The sequence below is a fragment of the Copadichromis virginalis genome, linkage group LG7 (assembly GCF_057382275.1).
Source record: "Copadichromis virginalis isolate Kocher_CV1m ecotype Utaka linkage group LG7, C_Virginalis_male_GT1.1, whole genome shotgun sequence".
NCBI lineage: Eukaryota > Metazoa > Chordata > Actinopteri > Cichliformes > Cichlidae > Copadichromis > Copadichromis virginalis.
The window spans coordinates 31,687,026-31,709,614 of NC_140624.1; the positions used below are offsets into that span (position 1 = coordinate 31,687,026).

General features: G+C 40.2%; 1 protein-coding gene across 2 annotated transcripts; it reads left to right on the top strand.

The window, feature by feature from the left end:
- Window positions 1-1,012: 1,012 nt before the first annotated feature.
- Window positions 1,013-22,560, top strand: june (JunE proto-oncogene, AP-1 transcription factor subunit). 2 transcript variants are annotated; one of them, XM_085463042.1, is made up of 2 exons: window positions 1,013-1,129; window positions 13,139-22,560. In XM_085463042.1, the coding sequence occupies exon 2, from the start codon at window positions 13,266-13,268 to the stop codon at window positions 14,307-14,309; it is 1,044 nt and encodes a 347-aa protein (XP_085319168.1). In that variant the 5' UTR covers window positions 1,013-1,129; window positions 13,139-13,265; the 3' UTR covers window positions 14,310-22,560. The 2 variants fall into 2 exon arrangements, with proteins under 2 accessions (XP_085319168.1, XP_085319169.1); XM_085463043.1 differs by lacking the exon at window positions 1,013-1,129 and adding an exon at window positions 1,230-1,359.
- The last annotated feature ends 29 nt before the right edge of the window (window positions 22,561-22,589 follow it).

Here is a 22,589-nt window from a genome sequence, read left to right on the forward strand (position 1 = left end):
TCATGACTTTTTTTGTGAATATTTGCTTTTTAGTTGTGGGACTGGTCCGGTCGATCAGTGGGTGTGATATATCTAAGCCTGAGTTATGAGTAACAGATAAAAAAAGACTCTTTGCACAGTTGTTAGAAGGATGTGTAATTACAGTCCAGTCTTACAGTCCACAAAAAAGTAAAGTTTTGTTTTTCACAGAAACTAATTATACAGATTCTTCAGGACAGTGAGCACAAATTTGTTGTGTATTATTTGTGTAGTTTTATGTCATACGTGCAAATTGTGTGTAGGAAAAGCAAGAAGGCATCAATTTACTGAATCAGAATAACCAAGTCCTCAATGCCTAAAGTTAACCAAGCGACGTAATTTTTATTAATAAAAGCGACTTTTAGCTGCTTCCATGTTCAGTTTGTTTGATTTCCTCCCGGGATCAGGCGTACCTGTAAGCCACCACACTGTGGATCATTAATCATCAAACTGAATTCATGAATCAAATAAAGCACAAACATCTGTGACTTGTACAATTTGGGTCTCTTATGTACCAAAAAGGTCAAATAATTTACTCCACTACCAACCCCTCCAGCCTCCACAGCTGAGCCTCTTTTGTATTTCAAAAGTAGAAAATATCAAATTTTGTATAAGTGAACATGTACACCTATATATGTGAGATGACAGATTAAAAGTGACAAGTGTGAGATAATGTCGGGGATAAAAAAAAAAAGCTAAATTACGTCCAGGAAAGGTCATGCGTGAGGTCAGAGTGGAGTCCAAACCCCTCTCAGAATCAGGTTGTAAGGGAGTGTAAGGGACTGATTCAGGGGGAGTCATCCTCAAGCGGACGTTAGAGGAAGAGTCGGTGTGGGGGGTTCTTTTTCGGGGGTCCATCAATTTACCAACCTGTGAGGCACGGCTTTCAACCTTTCACGGCTCATATATATCACATATATATGTTCCCCGTGTGAAGTATGTCAGTGTATAAATAAAGGCGCTCATTAGAGGCGCGTTGGAGAGATAAGGAGCAGAAAGCGTCAGAGTGAGTCACTTTGTGATGGAGAGAGACTTCAGCCGCTCTTCCTCGCTCTCTCTCTGAGTCAGTCTCTCTGCTCTCGGATGGTTCAGCAGCTCTCCCTGTCTCTCTGTGAGTATCAGCCTTTATCAGACATTATTCCCGCTCTCATCGCCTCCCAGCCTCGTCATGCTGGACTTTTTTAGATGAGACACCGAGCCGCGGTCGGTTAGGACGGTGATGAGGAGGGGGAGGATGATGATGGTAGTGTTAATGATGCCTCGCGCTGGTTTCACCCGGTCTGAAGTTGACGGAACTTCACCTGATGAAGTCCTGAGAGGAGAGGACTGATCAGAGTGTCGGTACTGAAAACTACCTGTTATTATAAATTATAGCTTACACAGCATTGAGGAGGATGAAGGTGTTTGACCTTCCTATTAACGAGCTTCGGTGTGATATGACGACTGTTTCACTGCTTACTGGGATTTATATTCATCACTGTCACATCTACTGTAACATGTAAGCAGGGTTTGAATGCTGCAGCTGGTTTAATGAACTGTTGCGCACTTCATATTTCTTTATTCTATGTTTAAAAAAAATCAGCTTTTTGACTAACACGCCGCACAGTGCTGGGATTAGAAGCGGGGAGGCAGCTGTGACAAGCGGTAGAAAATTAAAATAGTTAAGTAGTTATGAAGTTTGAGTAGTTACGTTACCATCGGATTTGGGAGAGTTTGTGGAAAATGTGAACATGTTGGATGATAAATAAGGAAGAACACTGCACTGGAGGTCGTTTAGGAAGTCGTGTGTCCAGCAGAGGGCAGTGATTTTCATTGGCCACAAATAACATTAATAATAATAATAATAATAATAATAATAATAATAATAATAATAACATTAATAATAATAATAATAATAATAATAATAATAAACTGCTGTGTTGGGTGTGATTGGGAGTTTCCAGCTGTGACTGTGCTTTTGATCTGAGATGCAAAGAGAGGTCCGGGGTCCAGACACCCTTTTTTGAGCAAATTTACGGTATAGACCCATTTTATTTTATTATACTCTTATACTTTTTTTTTTTTAATTTGCAAAGTTTTTTATTTTTTATCTTTTGAGCTCCTTTTTTTTTCTTTTTTTTTTTGCTGTTTTACAGCTCCTCTGTTTTTTTTTTTACCTCATGGAGCTATTTTGTTTTGTCATAGTGTTTTTGTTTTGTTTTGTTCTGTTTTTTAACTACTCTACTTGCTGCAGGCTGTGTTTAATGTTTCGGCTGCTGTAACACAGGGATCTTCTGACCTTTGGGAATAATGACCTGTATCTTGTCTTAACAGCATGACTACACATGCATGGAAATGTCTGTAAAGTGAAAACATATTGGGTCTTGTACCTCTTTGTGCCACTGTGTTGGTTAATCACATGTAATAAGACACATTGTTAAAGCTGGACTTACTTATTCTCAGTGTGGTTCATTAAATTGTGACATTAAGCAGGTCTACTGTTTCTGCTGGTTTCTGCAGCTAAAGTGGCGTAACTAATGTTTTCGAGCTGACGTTCACTTCCAGCTCAAGTGTTGTGTTGTTTTTGGACTAAAGACAGTCAGAGTTGTGTTTGTGTTGTGTTGTTGAAAGCTTCCCTGCCAGTTTTGAGAAACATTCGAATGTTAGCTGGAGTTCTGTGGAGGAAGTTAACTTGCAGTAGTAAGAACTTTACCGTTTGACCAACACATTTCTGACCTCATCAGTCAGCTATAAAACAGATTACAGCCAACATTTTAAATAGGACATGTACAGAAAACAACTAATCACATCGAGGATTACTGGTGCATATGCACATGAATGTGTAAGGTTGGCTGATTTCTATACCTTTTTAGAATAATGCTCTTCTTTATGCACCTTGGAAGTAGGTGACGTTGCTCTAGAAACATCTGCTTTGTCTGTAAAAGAAAGTGGGATGTCCAGATTTCTAAACGCTGCTCACTAACTAACAATGACAGTGGGGAAGGCGCCTTGCTTTGTTTAGGAGCATTGAGGCGAGGGCTGGAAGAAGGAGTTAAATGTCTGTAGGTGGGAGGAAGCATGGAAATGCTGATGTATTCCAGTGCTTTCCCAGCTCGTACAGTGGAATAAGTGGTGGGTTCATACTGGAGCTGGAGATGCAAAACTCGAAAAACGATGCCCACTTGCTCAAAAGTGAAACAAAATAAGTTCACATGGCATACGAGCTGTGAACATATTTTCTCAGGGTGGGATTTATAATGTTATCAGTCAGATCCATCCCCACCCATTTATGCTGTGAATGGTTGCCAGACTCTCTTTGAAGCCCAGAGCTAGATGTGAAGGGCAGTGCAATCTTAACAGTTTGGGGCATAAATGTAGAAGATGGCCGTCGCACTCTCGTGCCACCTCTTCATGTTTAGACAGTTTCAGACTAATCTAGCATGACCTCTCAAGCCCTGTCCACACATATATGGGCATTTTGTATAACCTTTCTTGTGTATTTTTTCCTTTTGTCCAAATGTATTTAAAGGAACTGAAAATAGAGCTTTTGAAAAACAAAAGGCTTATGACTAGCTAACATTTCTATCTGGGTAGGGTTACAATGGCATGTGTTGCTTTGGCGAGCTCTTGACAATGTTTTAGTGTTTTTGTGTGGATTGAAAATGTTTAAAAAAGGAAAAAGTATTTGTGGGCGTAGCACTCAAATGTTACATGACATGTGACAGGACTAGGCTGTCATCGTTTCAAACTACGTGCTGTGCAATGAAAACCAAAACGAGTTTGTGAAAACTGTCACATCTTATAATCTGTAGTTTTCTGGCTCCTCTGTGGTTTTTTGTGTTCCTGAATATGGTTTTTCATCTGTCTGGTCTCATATGTCTTCCCCTCATCCACAACCAATCACAGCAGTTGGCTGTTCCTCCCTGAGCCTGGGTCTCCCAGAGGTTTCTTCCTGTTAAAAATTAGTTTATCTTTCCCACTGTCGCCAACTGCTTGCTTTTTACTTTTTAATAATTTTTTTTAATTTTTATTCTAATTTTCATTTTAATTCTGTGAGTTAACGTAGTCTTTACCTTATGATATAATTCAATTCAATTCAATTCAATTCAATTTTATTTATATAGCGCCAAATCACAACAAAAGTCGCCTCAAGGCGCTTCATAGATACAGAGAAAAACCCAACAATCATATGACCCCCTATGAGCAAGCACTTTGGCGACAGTGGGAAGGAAAAACTCCCTTTTAACAGGAAGAAACCTCCGGCAGAACCAGGCTCAGGGAGGGGCGGCCATCTGCTGCGACCGGTTGGGGTGAGAGAAGGAAGACAGGATAAAGACATGCTGTGGAAGAGAGACAGAGGTTAATAACAGATATGATTCAATGCAGAGAGGTCTATTAATACATAGTGAGTGAGAAAGGTGACTGGAAAGGAAAAACTCAATGCATCATGGGAATCCCCCGGCAGCCTACATCTATTGCAGCATAACAAAGGGAGGATTCAGGGTCACCTGGTCCAGCCCTAACTATATGCTTTAGAAAAAAGGAAAGTTTTAAGCCTAATCTTAAAAGTAGAGATAGTGTCTGTCTCCCGAATCCAAACTGGAAGCTGGTTCCACAGAAGAGGGGCCTGAAAACTGAAGGCTCTCCCTCCCATTCTACTTTTAAATACTCTAGGAACAACAAGTAGGCCTGCAGAGCGAGAGCGGAGCGCTCTAATAGGGTGATATGGTACTACAAGGTCATTAAGATAAGATGGGGCCTGATTATTTAAGACCTTGTATGTGAGGAGCAGGATTTTGAATTCAATTCTGGATTTAACAGGAAGCCAATGAAGGGAAGCCAAAACAGGAGAAATATGCTCTCTCTTTCTAGTCCCTGTCAGGACTCTTGCTGCAGCATTTTGGATTAGCTGAAGGCTTTTCAGTGAGTTTTTTGGACATCCTGATAATAATGAATTACAGTAGTCCAGCCTGGAAGTAATAAATGCATGAACTAGTTTTTCAGCGTCACTCTGAGACAGGATATTTCTAATTTTAGAGATGTTGCGCAAATGGAAGAAAGCAGTCTTACATATTTGTTTAATATGTGCGTTGAAGGACATGTCCTGGTCAAAAATGACTCCAAGGTTCCTCACCGCGTTACTGGAGGCCAAGGTAATGCCATCCAGAGTAAGAATCTGATTAGATACCATATTTCTAAGATTTTCAGGGCCGAGTACAATAACCTCAGTTTTATCTGAATTAAGAAGCAGAAAGTTAGCGGCCATCCAGGTCTTTATGTCTTTAAGACATTCCTGCAGTTTAACTAATTGGTGTGTGTTATCTGGCTTCATGGACAGATAGAGCTGGGTGTCATCTGCATAGCAGTGAAAATGTATGCTATGTCTTCTAATGATACTGCCTAAGGGAAGCATGTATAATGTAAACAGAATTGGTCCTAGCACTGAACCCTGTGGAACTCCATAATTAACCTCAGTGTGTGAAGAGGACTCTCCATTTACATGCACGAATTGGAGTCTATTAGATAGATATGATACAAACCACTGCAGCGCAGTACTTGTAATACCTACAGCATGTTCTAATCGCTCTAATAGGATATTATGATCAACAGTATCGAACGCTGCACTGAGGTCTAGCAGGACAAGCACAGAGATGAGTCCACTGTCAGAGGCCATAAGAAGATCATTTGTAACCTTCACTAAAGCTGTTTCTGTGCTGTGCTGAGCTCTGAAACCTGACTGAAACTCTTCAAATAAACCATTCCTCTGCAGATGATCTGTTAGCTGTTTGACAACTACTCTTTCAAGGATTTTTGATATGAAAGGAAGGTTGGAGATTGGCCTATAATTAGCTAAGACTGCTGGGTCTAGAGATGGCTTTTTGAGTAAAGGTTTAACTACAGCCAGCTTGAAGGCCTGTGGTACATAGCCGATTATTAGAGATAGGTTGATCATATTTAAGATCGAAGAATTAATTAATGGCAGGACTTCTTTGAGCAGTTTTGTAGGAATGGGGTCTAAAAGACACGTTGATGGTTTGGAGGAAGTAATTATTGAAGTTAACTCAGAAAGATCAATTGGAGAAAAAGAGTCTAACTTAATATCAATGGTACTAAGAGTAGCTGTAGATAATATTACATCTGTGGGATGATTATTGGTAATTTTTTCTCTAATGATAAAAATTTTATTTGTGAAGAAGTTCATGAAGTCATTACTAATTAGTGTTAAAGGGATGGTTGGCTCAAAAGAGCTCTGACTTTTTGTCAGCCTGGCTACAGTGCTGAAGAGAAACCTAGGGTTGTTCTTATAAAGCACCTTCAGGCTACTGTTGTGGTCATTTGGAAGTTCCTTTTTAATAAAGGACAAAAACTCCACCTATGCAGGTTGAAGGTAAAGGAAGCTAAAACTGATCTAAAAACTAACTAATTTCACTCTTGTTGATGGAAATAAAGATAAAAAGGAGATTTGGAAAAATATTTTTGCTGAGATGATTTTGGATAACTGAAATAAAATAAAACATATCTGTAGTTCTCGCTTTTGTGAATTTGGTAAAATGTGGATTCACAAGCTGCCCGATGATGCTTTGAAGCATTTTTTTTTTAAGATTTGACTCTCAACTGCCATCACAAAGCTGTTTTACTGTAATTACCCAACAGCTTGTGAAATAATCAAAGTCTCGAATCTACTGATTTGTTTCTGGTCATGAATTTTCTCGTCTTTCTGTTTGCTTTGTTTTTCCCTGAACACCAGTTCTCATCACGTGGACTGACTGACATGAAAACACGTGACCGTTTGTGTCCATGAACACAAATAAACAGGTTGCTTTTTTGTCACCATTTCATGTTTTGTTGCCGTGAGATCGGGCTGTAATGTCTATTCTGACTTTGCTAAAACCTTGAGAGAAACCCTGCATAAAATAAATAATTTAAGACAAATTAAGAATTAAAAAGACTAAAACTGAGACTGATTAAATAAATTAAAATAAATAAAATAAATTTTAAAAAGTAAACTTTTACAGTAAAAACTAAACTGAAATGAGCAAACCCAAGTTCAAATCATACACATAATCTTCACATGTTTTCTACCAGTATTAATAATGAACGTAAAATTTGTTTTATATGATCATTATTCAGCAAGATTGAGAAATAGATTATAGGCTGGGTTAAATAAAACAGTTACCACTTATTTTAAAACTTTGTTTTAGGTGTTGCCTCCAGACTGAAAAGTCTGGAGACAATGATGCTACAGACACTAAATAATCATAACAATATGCATCCATGTGAGCCTACCAGATCGCTCTTACTGGTTCAACATCTCAGACCAGACATACTTTAAAAGCTGATACAGTGGGGCAAAAAAGTATTTAGTAGGCCGCCGATTGTGCAAGTTCCCCCACCTAAAATGATGACAGAGGTCAGTAATTTGCACCAGAGGTACACTTCAACTGTGAGAGACAGAATGTGAAAAAAAAATCCATGAATCCACATGGTAGGATTTGTAAAGAATTTATTCGTAAATCAGGGTGGAAAATAAGTATTTGGTCAATAACAAAAATACAACTCAATACTTTGTAACATAACCTTTGTTGGCAATAACAGAGGTCAAACGTTTACTATAGGTCTTTACCAGGTTTGCACACACAGTAGCTGGTATTTTGGCCCATTCCTCCATGCAGATCTTCTCGAGAGCAGTGATGTTTTGGGGCTGTCGCCGAGCAACACGGACTTTCAACTCCCGCCACAGATTTTCTATGGGGTTGAGGTCTGGAGACTGGCTAGGCCACTCCAGGACTTTCAAATGCTTCTTACGGAGCCACTCCTTTGTTGCCCGGGCGGTGTGTTTTGGATCATTGTCATGTTGGAAGACCCAGCCTCGTTTCATCTTCAAAGTTCTCACTGATGGAAGGAGGTTTTGGCTCAAAATCTCACGATACATGGCCCCATTCATTCTGTCCTTAACACGGATCAGTCGTCCTGTCCCCTTGGCAGAAAAACAGCCCCATAGCATGATGTTTCCACCCCCATGCTTCACAGTAGGTATGGTGTTCTTGGGATGCAACTCAGTATTCTTCTTCCTCCAAACACGACGAGTTGAGTTTATACCAAAAAGTTCTACTTTGGTTTCATCTGACCACATGACATTCTCCCAATCCTCTGCTGTATCATCCATGTGCTCTCTGGCAAACTTCAGACGGGCCTGGACATGCACTGGCTTCAGCAGCGGAACACGTCTGGCACTGCGGGATTTGATTCCCTGCCGTTGTAGTGTGTTACTGATGGTGACCTTTGTTACTTTGGTCCCAGCTCTCTGCAGGTCATTCACCAGGTCCCCCCGTGTGGTTCTGGGATCTTTGCTCACCGTTCTCATGATCATTTTGACCCCACGGGATGAGATCTTGCGTGGAGCCCCAGATCGAGGGAGATTATCAGTGGTCTTGTATGTCTTCCATTTTCTGATGATTGCTCCCACAGTTGATTTTTTCACACCAAGCTGCTTGCCTATTGTAGATTCACTCTTCCCAGTCTGGTGCAGGTCTACAATACTTTTCCTGGTGTCCTTCGAAAGCTCTTTGGTCTTGGCCATGGCGGAGTTTGGAGTCTGACTGTTTGAGGCTGTGGACAGGTGTCTTTTATACAGATGATGAGTTCAAACAGGTGCCATTCATACAGGTAACGAGTGGGGGACAGAAAAGCTTCTTACAGAAGACGTTACAGGTCTGTGAGAGCCAGAGATTTTCCTTGTTTGAGGTGACCAAATACTTATTTTCCACCCTGATTTACGAATAAATTCTTTACAAATCCTACCATGTGAATTCATGGATTTTTTTTTCACATTCTGTCTCTCACAGTTGAAGTGTACCTCTGGTGCAAATTACTGACCTCTGTCATCATTTTAAGTGGGGGAACTTGCACAATCGGTGGCTGACTAAATACTTTTTTGCCCCACTGTAGAATAGAATATAAAAATTCAAAGTCTTAGAAGTTCCAGTATGTTCAGAGCCATGATGTTTAAGCTGTTTTTGCATTAGCTTAAGCATCAAGTGATGCCTGTTGTCCCTTGTTTTAACTTTAAGAGTTGCATCAATGTCACATTAGCCTGTTTGTCTTTGTAAGCTTCAGACTCATCGTGCTGGGCTGCTGTTAGTCACCTGAGCTCAGATAATCACCTGTGTGCAGCCCGTGATTATCACACTAACTTCTATCTGACGTTTTCACTCCTCTCCTGTGGGGAAATCTTCCTCACGCATGACCTTGACTGCTGTTTCTTACTCTGAGGGTTTTTTCTCTTATTTCTCAATATGCTGCTCTGATTAAATTATAAGGAAGCAAAGAGTCGAGGTGACGGTGGACCTGAGCTGAATCAGTTCCTCAAGCGTCTCGCCTCGTGGTCAGTTTCGTCACCACATGACACACACTGCATCTGAACTGTTGAGGTTAAAGGATAGAGGGGATGTTTTTGTAATTTCTTTTTTTTTATTCATGAAAAGGATTCAGGAATTACAGTGACGCTTGTCACTGTGTTGGTTATTTGTCTCTCCGTGTAACTCAAACTCGACCACTGTGTTTCCTTTTCAGCAAAAAATATTTTCAGACCCATGTGTTGCCCTTTTGTGGAAACAGACTAGAGGTTTCTGTCTTTCTGGACTCGGAGAAGAGGTTAAGAACTGAAAGGGGTAAAGCTCCAACAACACTTGTTATATATAGAATACACACTGTTGTTTTACCCACACAGTAAAGCCAGATAAACAGAGAGAAGAAATGAAGCATTAAAATACAAAGACTTCAATCCATTCAGACAGGTGCAACACTTATCTCTAATATTTAATATAAAATATTCTAAAAACGCTCTCAAACTGCTGTCAACAAAATAAATAAATAAATCCATGGTCCTCTGCTTACACGTGCTTTGATATTATCTCTGGAGGGTTTATCCATGCCCACCAGCACTCTCATATTCCCCAGCTTTCTCTCCTATTTCAAAACCATCTCCAAGAAATCTATATATCTAACCCATCTGTCAACCCAACCTGGCAACCCTAAACACAGTTCATGAAATAGCCTCAAACTCTAATCTAATGAAATTAAATCTTATCTGTCCAGTTTCATCGTGTCCACATACATATTTGACAAATTTGACTTTTAAATTTGCTGCTCTTGCTGGTCAGTGCCAGAAATGCCAGCTGGTTAAGTGAATTATTTTGATAAAAGCCGACCTTCGCTGACAGACGGAGGGCCCTCCTTTTTCTGACAAGAGGATGTAAATGTGCGAAGTTTGGCATCCGCACCAACCAGATCGGGTTTGCAGGACATCAGTGGTGTCAGAGTAAGCTGACATAAGAACTGAAGCAAAATGAAAACCACATTAACCACAAGGCACGTGGAAGCATGCAAGGACGGAGAGCCACATGTGCTAGCCATACTGACATTAGCAACGCTCGGCAAATTAATTTAGCATTGTGTGTGAGCAGCGTAACACATTAGACAAAGTTTCCCACTCTTCAGTGACATTTAAAACAGTAATTATTGGGGGAGGTGAATAATGATTTCAAATGGTTCGTAAATTCCCACGCAGTATTTGTACGACCGATGTTTAACCGCATTCTGTTGGAATGTGCCCAGTTTTCATTGTTTTCCTAGTGTTAGTTTCCCTCCTGATACAAAACACAAATTAAATGTCAGGAACAGCCCTAATTTCAGTCGAATGAATCATTTCACTGCTCACACCAGAGACCACAAGTCGGGTCATTCCATGACTGATTTTTACACTCAGTTTAGGTGATCGTTAATGTATCATTAATTACTGATAAGAAGTCACTTGTTATCAAAGCTAATGAGTTAGGTTTAGAAAATGTTGTGGTTTGGGAAAAAATGGTTGTGCAATGTTTTCTTCAAATCTATGACATTTATATCCTAGAACACAAATGGTTATTTTCCAAGCTTTGGTATGACTGGGTGTATCATCCAAAGACGATTCAAGGAGTGAGTGCAGCTGATCTTGTTGCAGGCATTCAGACCGGTCAGATTCTGAGTAAATTAGCTCACTGTCGTGTAGTCGCTTCAGCTCCTCTTGCTGCAGAGATAGAAACTTTAAAAATACACGACCATACACATGCTGGTAAAGTTTGAACTGACCTGAATTGACTCTCTGAGTCAGTAACTCATAGGATATGAGACATGCTTTATTTTTCCCAAAAGTTGATAAAATACTGTAGCAGCAGCCAAAATGTCAAACAAAACCTATAACAGCAAGTAGAATAGCTCACACAAAGCATCTACAAAAAATACTGCATACTACAAAAGTATTCAATCAATTCAAAAGTGAAGTTTCACTAAAATCACTTCACACAATCAGACATTATAGTTTGGAAAAAATTGCCCAAGAAATCCCAGGATTTCCAAACTTGAACGCATGTACGGTCATTTTTTTCACCCACGTCTGCAAATCTGCTGAAAGAGAACGAGGCGACAGCTTGTCCATTTAATGAGACTTCAATAAATACCTGAAACAGACTCCTCTGTAATGTTTACAGCATGATGGATTCCTGCAGTGAGCAACGGTCATGTTAACGTTGAGCTTTCTTCTCAGGAGTACATCTGCTCCTTTCTATCAGACCATCAGTGCTCGTCATATAAAGGTTTCACTAGTGGAGCAGCCCAGTGAACAAGTTTAAACAAGCTGTAAATCTCACCTTTGGAGGGAAATCTCGACATAATCAGGGATGTGTAAGACACTCTGTAATAACTGTTTTTTGACAGGATCCTGTATCGTTTACTTAGCCAGCTCTAGTTTTTACACCGTAACAGCCTTACTGAAGACCCATGCAAGGATCATGGTGGATTTGCTTTAGGATCATCCTCCAAGTGTAGACGTTTGTTGCCTTTTAAAAGTGGAAATGTTTGTCATAGTTACATTAGTTGCTCATCCTGTCCACTCATATTCCCCCGTCTCCCAGGAGAGATGACCCACTGCACCAACTGCCTTTATTAAGACTCACAAATATTTGCTGTTCTCAGAAAGCGACAACTTGCAAGGAAACAGATTTTATTACAGCAGCATATTGAATTTAGGTCTAAGTGTAACAGCCTGTCGTTGGAGGTCAGAAACATATCAGCAGCTTGTAAGTATAAAGTGTAGAACACTGTGTGTTGTGAATTGTGGGGCTCCTTTCTTTTCATAAAGAATCCACCAGTGTAGCCTCTTGTAAAGGAGAACTTTTTCTTGGTTTTTAGAGAATTTTAGCAGCTCATATTATTGCTATAGGGTTAGCTGATCAGTTAGAGATGTTACTATGAAGAACTCACATTAGTGGGAAACACTGGTTGGGTTGCTGATATGACAGTTTTTCATTTCTTTCAGTTTCTCATCCCATGTTTAGATGGACTCCAACTCCACCCTCCTGGACTGCAGCTGGCAATGGCTTCTTTGTTCTGCTCTGCTGGGACTTCAAGCATCACCCTAACCAGAACCTGCAACAGGTGGAGAGCTGGTTCATGTGCTGAGCTCACAGAGACTGCAGAGTAGAACAAGGACGACTGGCTACAGTGCAGGAGGGTGTAGTTGGAAATAATCAGCAGGACTAAAATAAGAAGAACATATTTCTCATTATTCATACAATTAGAAAACCCGTGTGCCTTTAATTTGCTTGTAAATTAAACCTCTTGGTTTTTTGATAGCACAGACAACTGAAAAGAAGCTTTAATCCAATTTTTTTGTAAACGAAATATTTACAAGCAATAATCTGTCAAGTTTAGAGGCCATACAACTGAGCATATTTTCAGAACAAGGTGTAGTTAAGTTTGGAGCTGGATATGCAAGTGCTATTAAAACGTTTTTGTTTCTGATGAACATCACTGAGTCATAATGCAGTGAGGCATGTTGTCTGTAAAATCAGGAACAAACAAGGATACAAACAGTATGAAGACGTGAATGCAGACACATATTTGATGTCATGAAAATACATTTCTGAAATAGAAAAGATGGTGAGCATGATTGTCAAATTAGAGGTGGCTGTGTTCCTTCAGCCTTAGCTCAGGGTGAAATGAACCCACAAACAGAGCAGGAGAATGAGAGGTGAGGGGTAGTGATTGTCCTGTTGTTTTGGTCCTCCTCTTCCTCTCACAGACATGTTTCTTCCTCCTGCAGGAACTCTTTTTCTTCTCTTCGTCTTGCCTTCATCCTCCAGACGCAGACGTCAGTGAAACGTTTCAATCAGCTCTCATATTCAGGTTAATCTGATTATGAAGATTTCTTCTGAGACGCCTCTCTGTCAATGACGGCCAAGATGGAGACTCCTTTCTACCACGATGACTCCCCCGCTGTGCCCGGCTTCAGCCAGATCGCCGAATACGAGCGCTACTCGGGAAACAAGATGCTGATGAGTAAGAAAGCCATGTCAATGGCAGGAAGTCACCACTTCCCCAGTGGTGGTGGAGCAGGAGGGAGGGGTGGGAACCCCAACATCCTGGGGCTGGCTAGCAACAGCTCCTTGATGACATCAGCAGCGTCCTCTGCAGCATCCTCAGCAGACATGAACCTGCTAAAGCTGGCGTCCCCAGATCTGGAGCACCTGATCATTCAGTCCAACCAGGGGCTGGTCACCACCAGCCCGGTGCCAAACTCCACCAATCCCTTCATGTACCGCAACCAGGCCACCAACGAGCAAGAAGGATTTGCTGATGGCTTTGTCAAGGCGCTGGCAGACCTTCACAAGCAGAACCAGCTGGTTGGAGGTGGGCCCATGTCTCCGCCTTCATCCTCTAGTGTCTCCCTGCAGGCGTCCTACCAGAGGAATCTGATGTCAGGCGGAGATATGCCCATCTACACCAACCTGAGCAGCTACAACCCGGGCCAGATGCCATACTCTGGAGGGCAGATGGCATATGGTGGAGGCTCAGGCCACGGTGGAGGTGGAGCACCTCAGCCACACCCTCGAGGCCTGGATGCCCCGCAGACTGTCCCTGAGGTCCCTCATCCTGCAGGGGACCCCACCTCGCCACCGTCGCTCTCGCCAATCGACCTGGAGACACAGGAGCGAATCAAAGCAGAACGCAAGAAACTTCGCAACCGGATTGCCGCATCTAAATGTCGCAAGCGGAAGCTGGAGCGCATCTCACGGCTGGAGGAGAAGGTGAAAGTCCTGAAGAGCCAGAACTCGGACCTGGCCTCCACCGCCGCTATGCTACGGGAACAGGTCGCTCAGCTGAAACAGAAGGTCATGAGTCACGTCACAAATGGCTGCCAGATTTCGGTAAGCTCATCAGCTGCCAGCAAGGCCGGAGGAGGAGGCACCGGCAGCGAGGACTCCAGCTGCTGAGGAGGCGGGACATCGCGAGAATATGCCAAGAGGCCATTTACTTTTAAGATTTTGCTTGTGCTTTCAGTTGGAGCGAGCAGAGAGTAAGCGGCTCGTGTCATCAACACCTCCAGAAGGATAGGTGGATGTTAACGGCATTCAGAGTCCCGGAAACTCTCTGTCACCTAGCCAAAGGGGGCGGAGCTTTACAGAGGAGACTGGAAAGGAAGCAAATGGAAGAATGCAAACAAGGTTTGGATTACGGACGACAACTTCTTAAAGAACACCTGGCAACATTTGAGACTTAAAGTGTTCAGATTCCACACAATGCATTTGTTTAACAAGTGGAACAAACTGTCAGATTTCCACATTTATTATGAACCGCTCACAACATTTTTCACACATCACACCTTCCACCTCTGTTTTTTTTATTCACACTAAAAACATATTTAAGATGTTACAGATGAAGTAAATTATCTAAAAAATATTGTTTTTACAGTGCGAGCTGAGAAGATTTATCATAGCATCAAAATACCGAAATGAAATGAAAAACTCTTTCATGTAATCAGATTACTTTTATTTACAGAGTAGGAAATGTAACTGTGGTTTCTTGTCATAATTTACAAACATCTGTTTTCAAGGTCAGAAGAAACTTTCTTTAATCATTTTCATTTAACATGATCTGTGCTGCATTATTTAGTTTTTTTTTTTGCTTTGTAATCTGATTATCAGTTTAATCTCTTTAATTTCATAACAGTGTGTTAATGCAACTAAAGACCGGCTTCTTTACAAACAATATCTTTCAACTTCAACAGCTCTGTTTTTAAAGCAAAGGTATGTAGTCTGATTATGTTAATCACTCTTTAAGCTCCAGTCTGGCCTACAAAGTCACATTTGTTGATGGAGGTTTTTCAAAGTGTTTTGAGAAAGAAATTACATTAAAGTTATGTTTTTCCCAGAGAAGTACTTCATCAGTACCAAAATATTCACAGGTAATCATTAGCCTTTTGAAAATTCATGATGGCCACCAAATGTGGCAAAAAAACAAAAAGATACACATTTGACCAAATATAAGTCCACTTTAAAATTACACTCTTAAATTACACCTCAGTTTTGTTTGTATCATAGCTCAACTTTGTTTTCCAAAACTTTTTGTGAACAGGGGATAAATTGTTGAGGTACTTTTGTTTCAACTAGATTTCTTGGATTGACCCCTACCTGCCTACCATTTGCAGTATGCATATCAAGGTTATAGAAGGATAATCTCTCAACCTGCACAGCACGTGCAGCTTATGTGACGCCTGTAGGTCTGACACATATAACTCTCTCTTTCTTTGGATCATATTCAGCAGTCTCTTCAGTGTTAGCTACATTGTCCTAATGAAAGTTCAATTGCAGTTTAACCTGTGTTTTATGTTTGAAACTGTAAAAAATTTTGTAAATGTGAAACAAAGTAGCTCTTAAGAAGCTTTAAAGGCGTAAATTTGACTTCCCCAAAGGCAAGTATGTGGAATTCAAAAGATAAAAGGTGTATGTATTCATCTTTTACCATCTACTGGTTTGTGAGGTCCTGTTTTCAGTCCTCTAGAGGAAGATTTCACATCTAGATTTCACTGCCGCCTTCAATGTTTTGAAACTAGATGTGACGGACGATGGGGTGGGTCTGACTATGAAACCACACATAATATGTGCACATGCACACCCTGGCTAAAGACTTACAGATTGTTATTCAATAATCCTCCTTTAAGACCAGTTTAGACAGTTTAGACAATTAACTTATGTTTGGATTTATTCAAAGTGATGATAAACCCGCGACTGAGCTCATATATTCAGCAAGGGTTAGGGTTAGGGTCTAGAGAGGTCAAGTTCAAACATCCTTTTTCCTCAGACTTCTGCCAGACTGGATATGTTTTTGCATCCAGAGCAGATGCTTCCTGGTAGATGTTAAAAAGGATGAATTTCGAACGTCTTTCCACATTGGATTCATTCTTCAGACGTGAACGCTATGTCCACCTTTTATACTCTCGACACATAAAGATTGCTTTTTTCTACGCTGGAATTAATAGCAATTTTGGAAAATGGTGGCAGTTTTGAAAATTCAAGAGGCTAATGGTTCCAGATGCAAATGAATGGCTCCAGAGGGACAAACATAAACATGCAAGTTTTGGTGTTCATGAATACTTTTGAAAGATTGTCAGAGTAATCTGCTGGGATTTTTCTTGAGTTACAAACAAAGGAAGTGCACAGTAAGATCTGCACTTGTTTTAAGTTTAAATGTGTATAACTTTGCAAAGGGAATCCAAATCATTTAAATCTTTTTGTTTTCACATTTAACTTTGTGTGACCGCGTGCAAAACAATCCCGTGTTGGAAGAATTTAATTATTTTTTTTAAAAGTTAAGGTATTTGACTCTTTGTTTACTTTTCTGCAGATGATGAACTGTTATTATGGAAAAGGAATTGTTTCATATCTGTTTTATATTCATACTATTGTGAAACAAGAAAATTAGTGTTGACTAATATTCATTATTCTGATGTTGTTACTGATTTACTTTTTATCTTATAAAAAAAAATAATGGTTCATGTAAGTGAGTTTATTTGGTGCATTTGTTAGCAGGTTATACAGAAGCCCATTGATGCTGGAAAAATAGATGGAAATAAAAAATATTCATAGATTTGTGCCACAAAATTAGACTGAAAACATGTTCTGTTGACTCTTAAATTTTTGTCATAGAAAGAATTTAATCTCTTTTATCACCTGGCTGTAATGGGCCTCCAAGGTTTTTTGACAAAGAGAACGATACATCTGAGGATGCTGGAATAAAGCATTCGTGAATACATTTCAGATTCAATTCAAGGTCAAACGGACATTTCTAAATGTAATTAAAACATACAGGGAGGAAAATTCACTCAGATATATTCAGGTATGAAAAATAATGCTCTTCATATGTATATTTATCTAAAGATTGAGGTTTCTGCAGAAATGAGGTCCTTAAGGAGGGATAGGAAAACCTCTGCAGATGGTGCAGATCCCGAGGTCCATATTGGTCTCCCTTCTGGGCTTCCAGAGATACTTGGGTGAGCTTAGCTTTACCTAGAAATCCTACAAACACTGGAACTTGAAAAGTTTTGAGATGTCCTTAATGACCTTGTAGGTTTCTTAAGTACACTGTAAAAGTCTGTAGTGGTAGAAGTCTGAGGATAATAATTGTCCTTGGTCAGACAGCTCTGAGGTCCTGAAGTCAATGTCATTAATGGGATTTCTGAGGGCCTTGACAAAACTGATAATGCCTTTGGGAGAACTCTGAGGTGCTGGAGGGGTGAGATCATTATAAGGGTTGTACAGGTACTAGAATGAATTCTGGTGGACTTAGATATAGGTTGTAGTTCCCCAAGGTATTTGCCTCTACCAGGGCCTTCATAAGTTCCTAGAACAGGTATCCTGAGAGCCCTAATGGGATTTTGCAAGGTACTAGACTGTAGACTTTGAGGGAAGGCTCTTAATGACAGGCAGATTTCCTTAAAATTGTATAAATATTCTTGAGAATATTGCACAGGTACGTGAGAATCACTGATGATTTTGCCAAGTTTCCCTGAGTATATATTCAAATTCTGGTCTCTGATGGGGTCCGTGAGGTCCATAAAGAGGTTAATTCAGTCCTTGTGAAACTTCCTGAGGTCTTTAATAGCTTTCCAGAGGACCCTAGGGGGTTTAGAGGGGTCTTGAGGATGATTAGTGGGCATTAGTGGGCCCAAAGGTCCAAACTTTGCCTGACTGAATTTGTATGATTTTAAAAGCTGATTTATGACAGACATTTAAAAGATCACAACTGGTTCCAAGATACAAAGAATACAGCCCACAGTTTGTGTTACATGTGAGGGTACCTTGTTGATTGATAACTGTACACGTTGTTGTGGATTTTCTAAGTTTTGGATGTGGGTGCACCTCAGATTTATATTGTGAAAAGTTAACAGACTGGGCTTTTAATCTAGTCGTACAGTTGTTTACTCACCTAACAATCCTGTTGTTGTTTATGCAGTGTGCTGGTTGATATTTTATCACATTTGCAGCCATGAGGCTAATTGACCCTTTCTATTTCAGACTCTGTTTTGCACTGGCTTTACTGTCCAATCAGCATCTGTATCACGTTTGCAGATTGCAGCTGTCAGACAGAAAAACATGTAACTGCAAAGACAGACAGAAATATTTACTGCTCACAGATGTTTCTTTTAGAGTTCGTGTTTTGTGTTTGACAAATCAGAGACTCTCAAATATACTGTTGGCAAGTGTCAAGCAGATATTTATTTTTTTGAACTTGAGAGAGGCTTTTGATGTCTCTAATGATTCTATTTTTGTACAAATGTATAAAAGTTGTTGTTATTAATATACTGAAATGTGTGTATGTACAATCTGATTTGTTCAACCTCTTCGTGTCTATTTATTATAAATTGGTTTGTGTTAATTACGCTTCACTTTGTTCTGCTGTGTTCAGATGTTTGTGTCAATATACCAGTGATGAAACATTCAACCGCTGCTTCTCTCTCTCTCTCTCTTTTTTTAGACACTTGCAGCTGGGATTTTGGAGATTGCCTTATGACAGAGATAAAGCACATCACACTCATTTTACAATAGTGTCCTTGGGTGTTCTGTTCACATAATGAAAGTACCAAATCCATTGAAATGTAAAGGGAGTGTTGTCTCTGTTGTGGCCTTTAGGGACATTTTTTCAGTTTCATGTTGAGAAATTTGGGGAAATTTGCACATCAGATGGTTCCCTATTACGTTTCCCAGTTTTGATTTACTGTATATTGAGATATTCAAGAGAAGCAGAAGACTGAGACATGCTGAAATCCTCAAACCTGCAGAACTCCTTCGTAACAAGCAAAAATGTTATAAAAGAAAGTGTAACAAGATTCAATTTTATATAAATACAGTGAGGTAAATGTGTTGAGTTGACCAACATCTGTGAATCTTTCATAAACATTTTTGCAGTCCAAAATCTATCTACTACTAGTGGCTCCATCATAACTCATATAATCTATGGTTGCTTTTAGGAAACACAGGACTCAGTCAAAGTTTAGAAAAAATGTTTTGTGGTCTCAGCAAACAGGAAAAGTCCACAGTCACCAAAATCCACCCTTAGGACCCCTACAGCACTGTTAAGGATCTAAGAAAAGATCCTTGTCAAAGAGCAGCCAATCCGTTAGAGGTTGTGAACAAGGATGTCCATATACTTTTGAGCACACAGTGTATCCATCTATTTATCTTCGGAGGGTTTTTTGCCTGTTGAACTCATCAGTGAGTCATCAGGATGAAGTGATTTCTCTCCCCGTGAATCAGAGCAGCAGGACTGAAGCGGCTTGTTAAGACCGTTTGTTCATCCCCATCATCCCCATCATCATTTTCTTCTCGTCTTGCAACCAATAACAGCACTTAAGATTTATATCTCGACTTTTTCCTTATAATGCTTCAAATGTTATCTGGAGTCAGCATGCTCCTCTAAACAGGATGATTAGCTATGAGCTGTAACCGTGGGGGTGAAACAGCTCGGTCAGACACTGACACACTCTTGATGCTCTTGTGTGTCAGTTTTAGTCGAGAATGAACTGACACTCATCTTTATACAAATGTTGATTCATAAATGCAGTTTTCATAATAAATTATTCAGATAACGTATTAGTGAAAAAAGATGGCACTCCTTAGGAATAAAGGTAGCATTTACAGTTTGACCAAACAGGTGAAAGAAAGGCTGGAGTGTGTTTTTTGACAGAGCCAAACTGAGTCAGTCGTGTTAATGACAGTGTTTATGGAAATCCTTTAATAATACAGTCACACTGTTATTAGTAAAACACACAGGCCGGTCAGAAAAACTGGCTGCTTTCAGTTGACTCTCAAATGGAGACTCAAATCCCAACAATAACACCTTCAATAAGAACACACAGAGCTCCACAGAGGCTGCACAGCTGAGTGTTTTTCTCTACCAGTTATTCACACAACTGCTAATCAAAGGTTGTCACCCATTTTGGTATAAAGACTAAAAAAATGATGTAACAGATGCCCTTACAGCGTTAACCCTGCATTATTTTTTAATGCCCAGTGTGGGATAACTCATCTGGTGTAAAAAGAAGTAATTTGGTTAAAATGGCAAATTTCCCGCTTGATTTATGATCTTAGTAAACATTTTCCTGATGGGGTCATGGTCTCAATGAGTAGTTTCAAGTTCATAGTATGTTAATTTCATAAATTGTGCTCCCATCTAGAGCAAAGCAGACAATGCAGCGCACTGGCACTGTTGTGGAGTGAAAAGCTCATAAAGCGAGAAAATTATTATTGATTAGAACTGAACGGCGCTCTACAACAGTCCCAGTTTCTCACGTGGTGTTGCTGTCTTCACAACAGGACTTTTGTAGACATTGACCCCCTAGTGGTGGACAAGTTTATATTATTGTGGACTTGTGACAATCTTGGTGACAAAATACGATGAATAAAAAAGGCCCCAATCACTCAGGACTAAACACCTGTCTACAACAATCTGGTCGCTAGGTAAAAACGCTCTTTGATCAGTTGGAAGAAAAACCTTGTGATTGTTGTGGTTGATTTGTCTACAAACTTGCCAGCAACTCTCAAAGTGGCAGTAAAACCGTTAAAGTGCTTTGAAGTGCATTACAGTACTGCTGCCCGGTGGTGGCTGGCCTGTGTTTGTGGACACGCTGGTATCTTCTACGCAAACTACAGGCAACCACAGTGACCATAATGAGGTTTTTGGTGAAACACGCTCTTTGCAGCCAATTTCACCCAGCAACAGCCAGCAACCTACAGGAGCCACGCACCAAACTGATGGTTGTGTCTCGTTCTATATGTACAGATGACGTCACATGAGAAACCTCAATATATGAGAAAAGAAATCCTCTACAGATGATAACCACCCGGTGGCAATGCCCTCAGAAAGTAAAACACCTTATTGGAAATTTAGAGGTACAACAGCTTTTCTAAAGTACTACAGGAGGTCCTCGTTTGTTTTAGAAATTTCAACCTAATTTAAAAAATTTAAGTCATTTCTAAAGCTTTGGGACTCTAGAGAATTACAGCAAAAGCCATTATCCACAAATGGAGAAAAACTGGAACAGTGATGAACCTTCCCAGGAGTGGTGGGAATACCAAAATTACTTCAACAGTGCATTGATGACTCATCCAGGAGATCACAAAAGAACCCACAACACCATCTAAAGAACTGCAGGCCTATTTTCCTCAGTTAAGGTCAGCATCAAAGTCCAGACTTAAATCCGATTGAGATGCTTTGGCATGACCTGAAACAGGCTGTTCATGCTTGAAACCCCTCGGTGTAGCTGAATTAAAACAATTCTGCAAAGAACAGCGTGCCAAAATTCTTCCACAGCGGTGAGAAAAACTCATTGCTAGTTATCACAAATGCCTGATTGCAGTTCATGCAGCCAAGGATGGCACAACCAGTTATTAGGTTTTGCGGGCAACTACTCTTTCACACAGGGTCAGGTAGGTCTGGATAACGTTGTTTCTCTTAATAAATTTAAAAACTGCATTATGCATTTACTCAGGTTATATTTGTCTAATATTAACATTTGTTTGATGATCTGAAGCATTTAAGTGACACAAATATGAAATCTAGAGAGAGGCAAATACTTTTCCACAGCACTGTAAAAGTTAGTCCACAGTCCGTCAGAAGGTGCGCTTTTAACTAGGTTCAGGTACTGATTAAAAAAATCCATGTAATACATGAAAAAGGTAACTAACACATAGTTAGTTTGCATTTTAGAGATCTAAAGAATAAACTCTTGAACCCCTTTAGATCTAATCCAGTATCTAAATGAGTGATATCTGACCTAAGCAGCCGACTGGCTAACGCTTCAGTGTTGGTACTTTGACTTCAGACAGACTGAAACAAGCGTTTTTTCTTCTACGTGTCTGTATGTGTGTGTGTGTGTGTGTTAAGCTGTTTGGTAGAAAATGTTGTGTTGCTGTTTTTCCATATTCTGCTCCAGATGGAGTGACCCACTTACTGGGAGAGAGGGAGAGGGAGAGAGAGAGAGCGGCTCTGTGCCATTTCTGGTGACTAATACCCCCTCCACCCACACCTCGACACACACACACACACAGACACACACACACACACACACACACACACACACACACACACACACACACACACAGAGCGAGCTGTATCGGTGTGTTCGCAGTCATGTTGTTTCTCTGTATTTCTGCTCTCTGATGATTCTGTTTGTTAAAAATAAAGACGTTTGTGATTAAACGAGTGTTGACAGTGAA

Coding starts and splice junctions, on each gene's coding strand:
- june (XM_085463042.1), top strand. CDS start 13,266: ATGACGGCCAAGATGGAGACTCCTTTCTACCACGATGACTCCCCCGCT.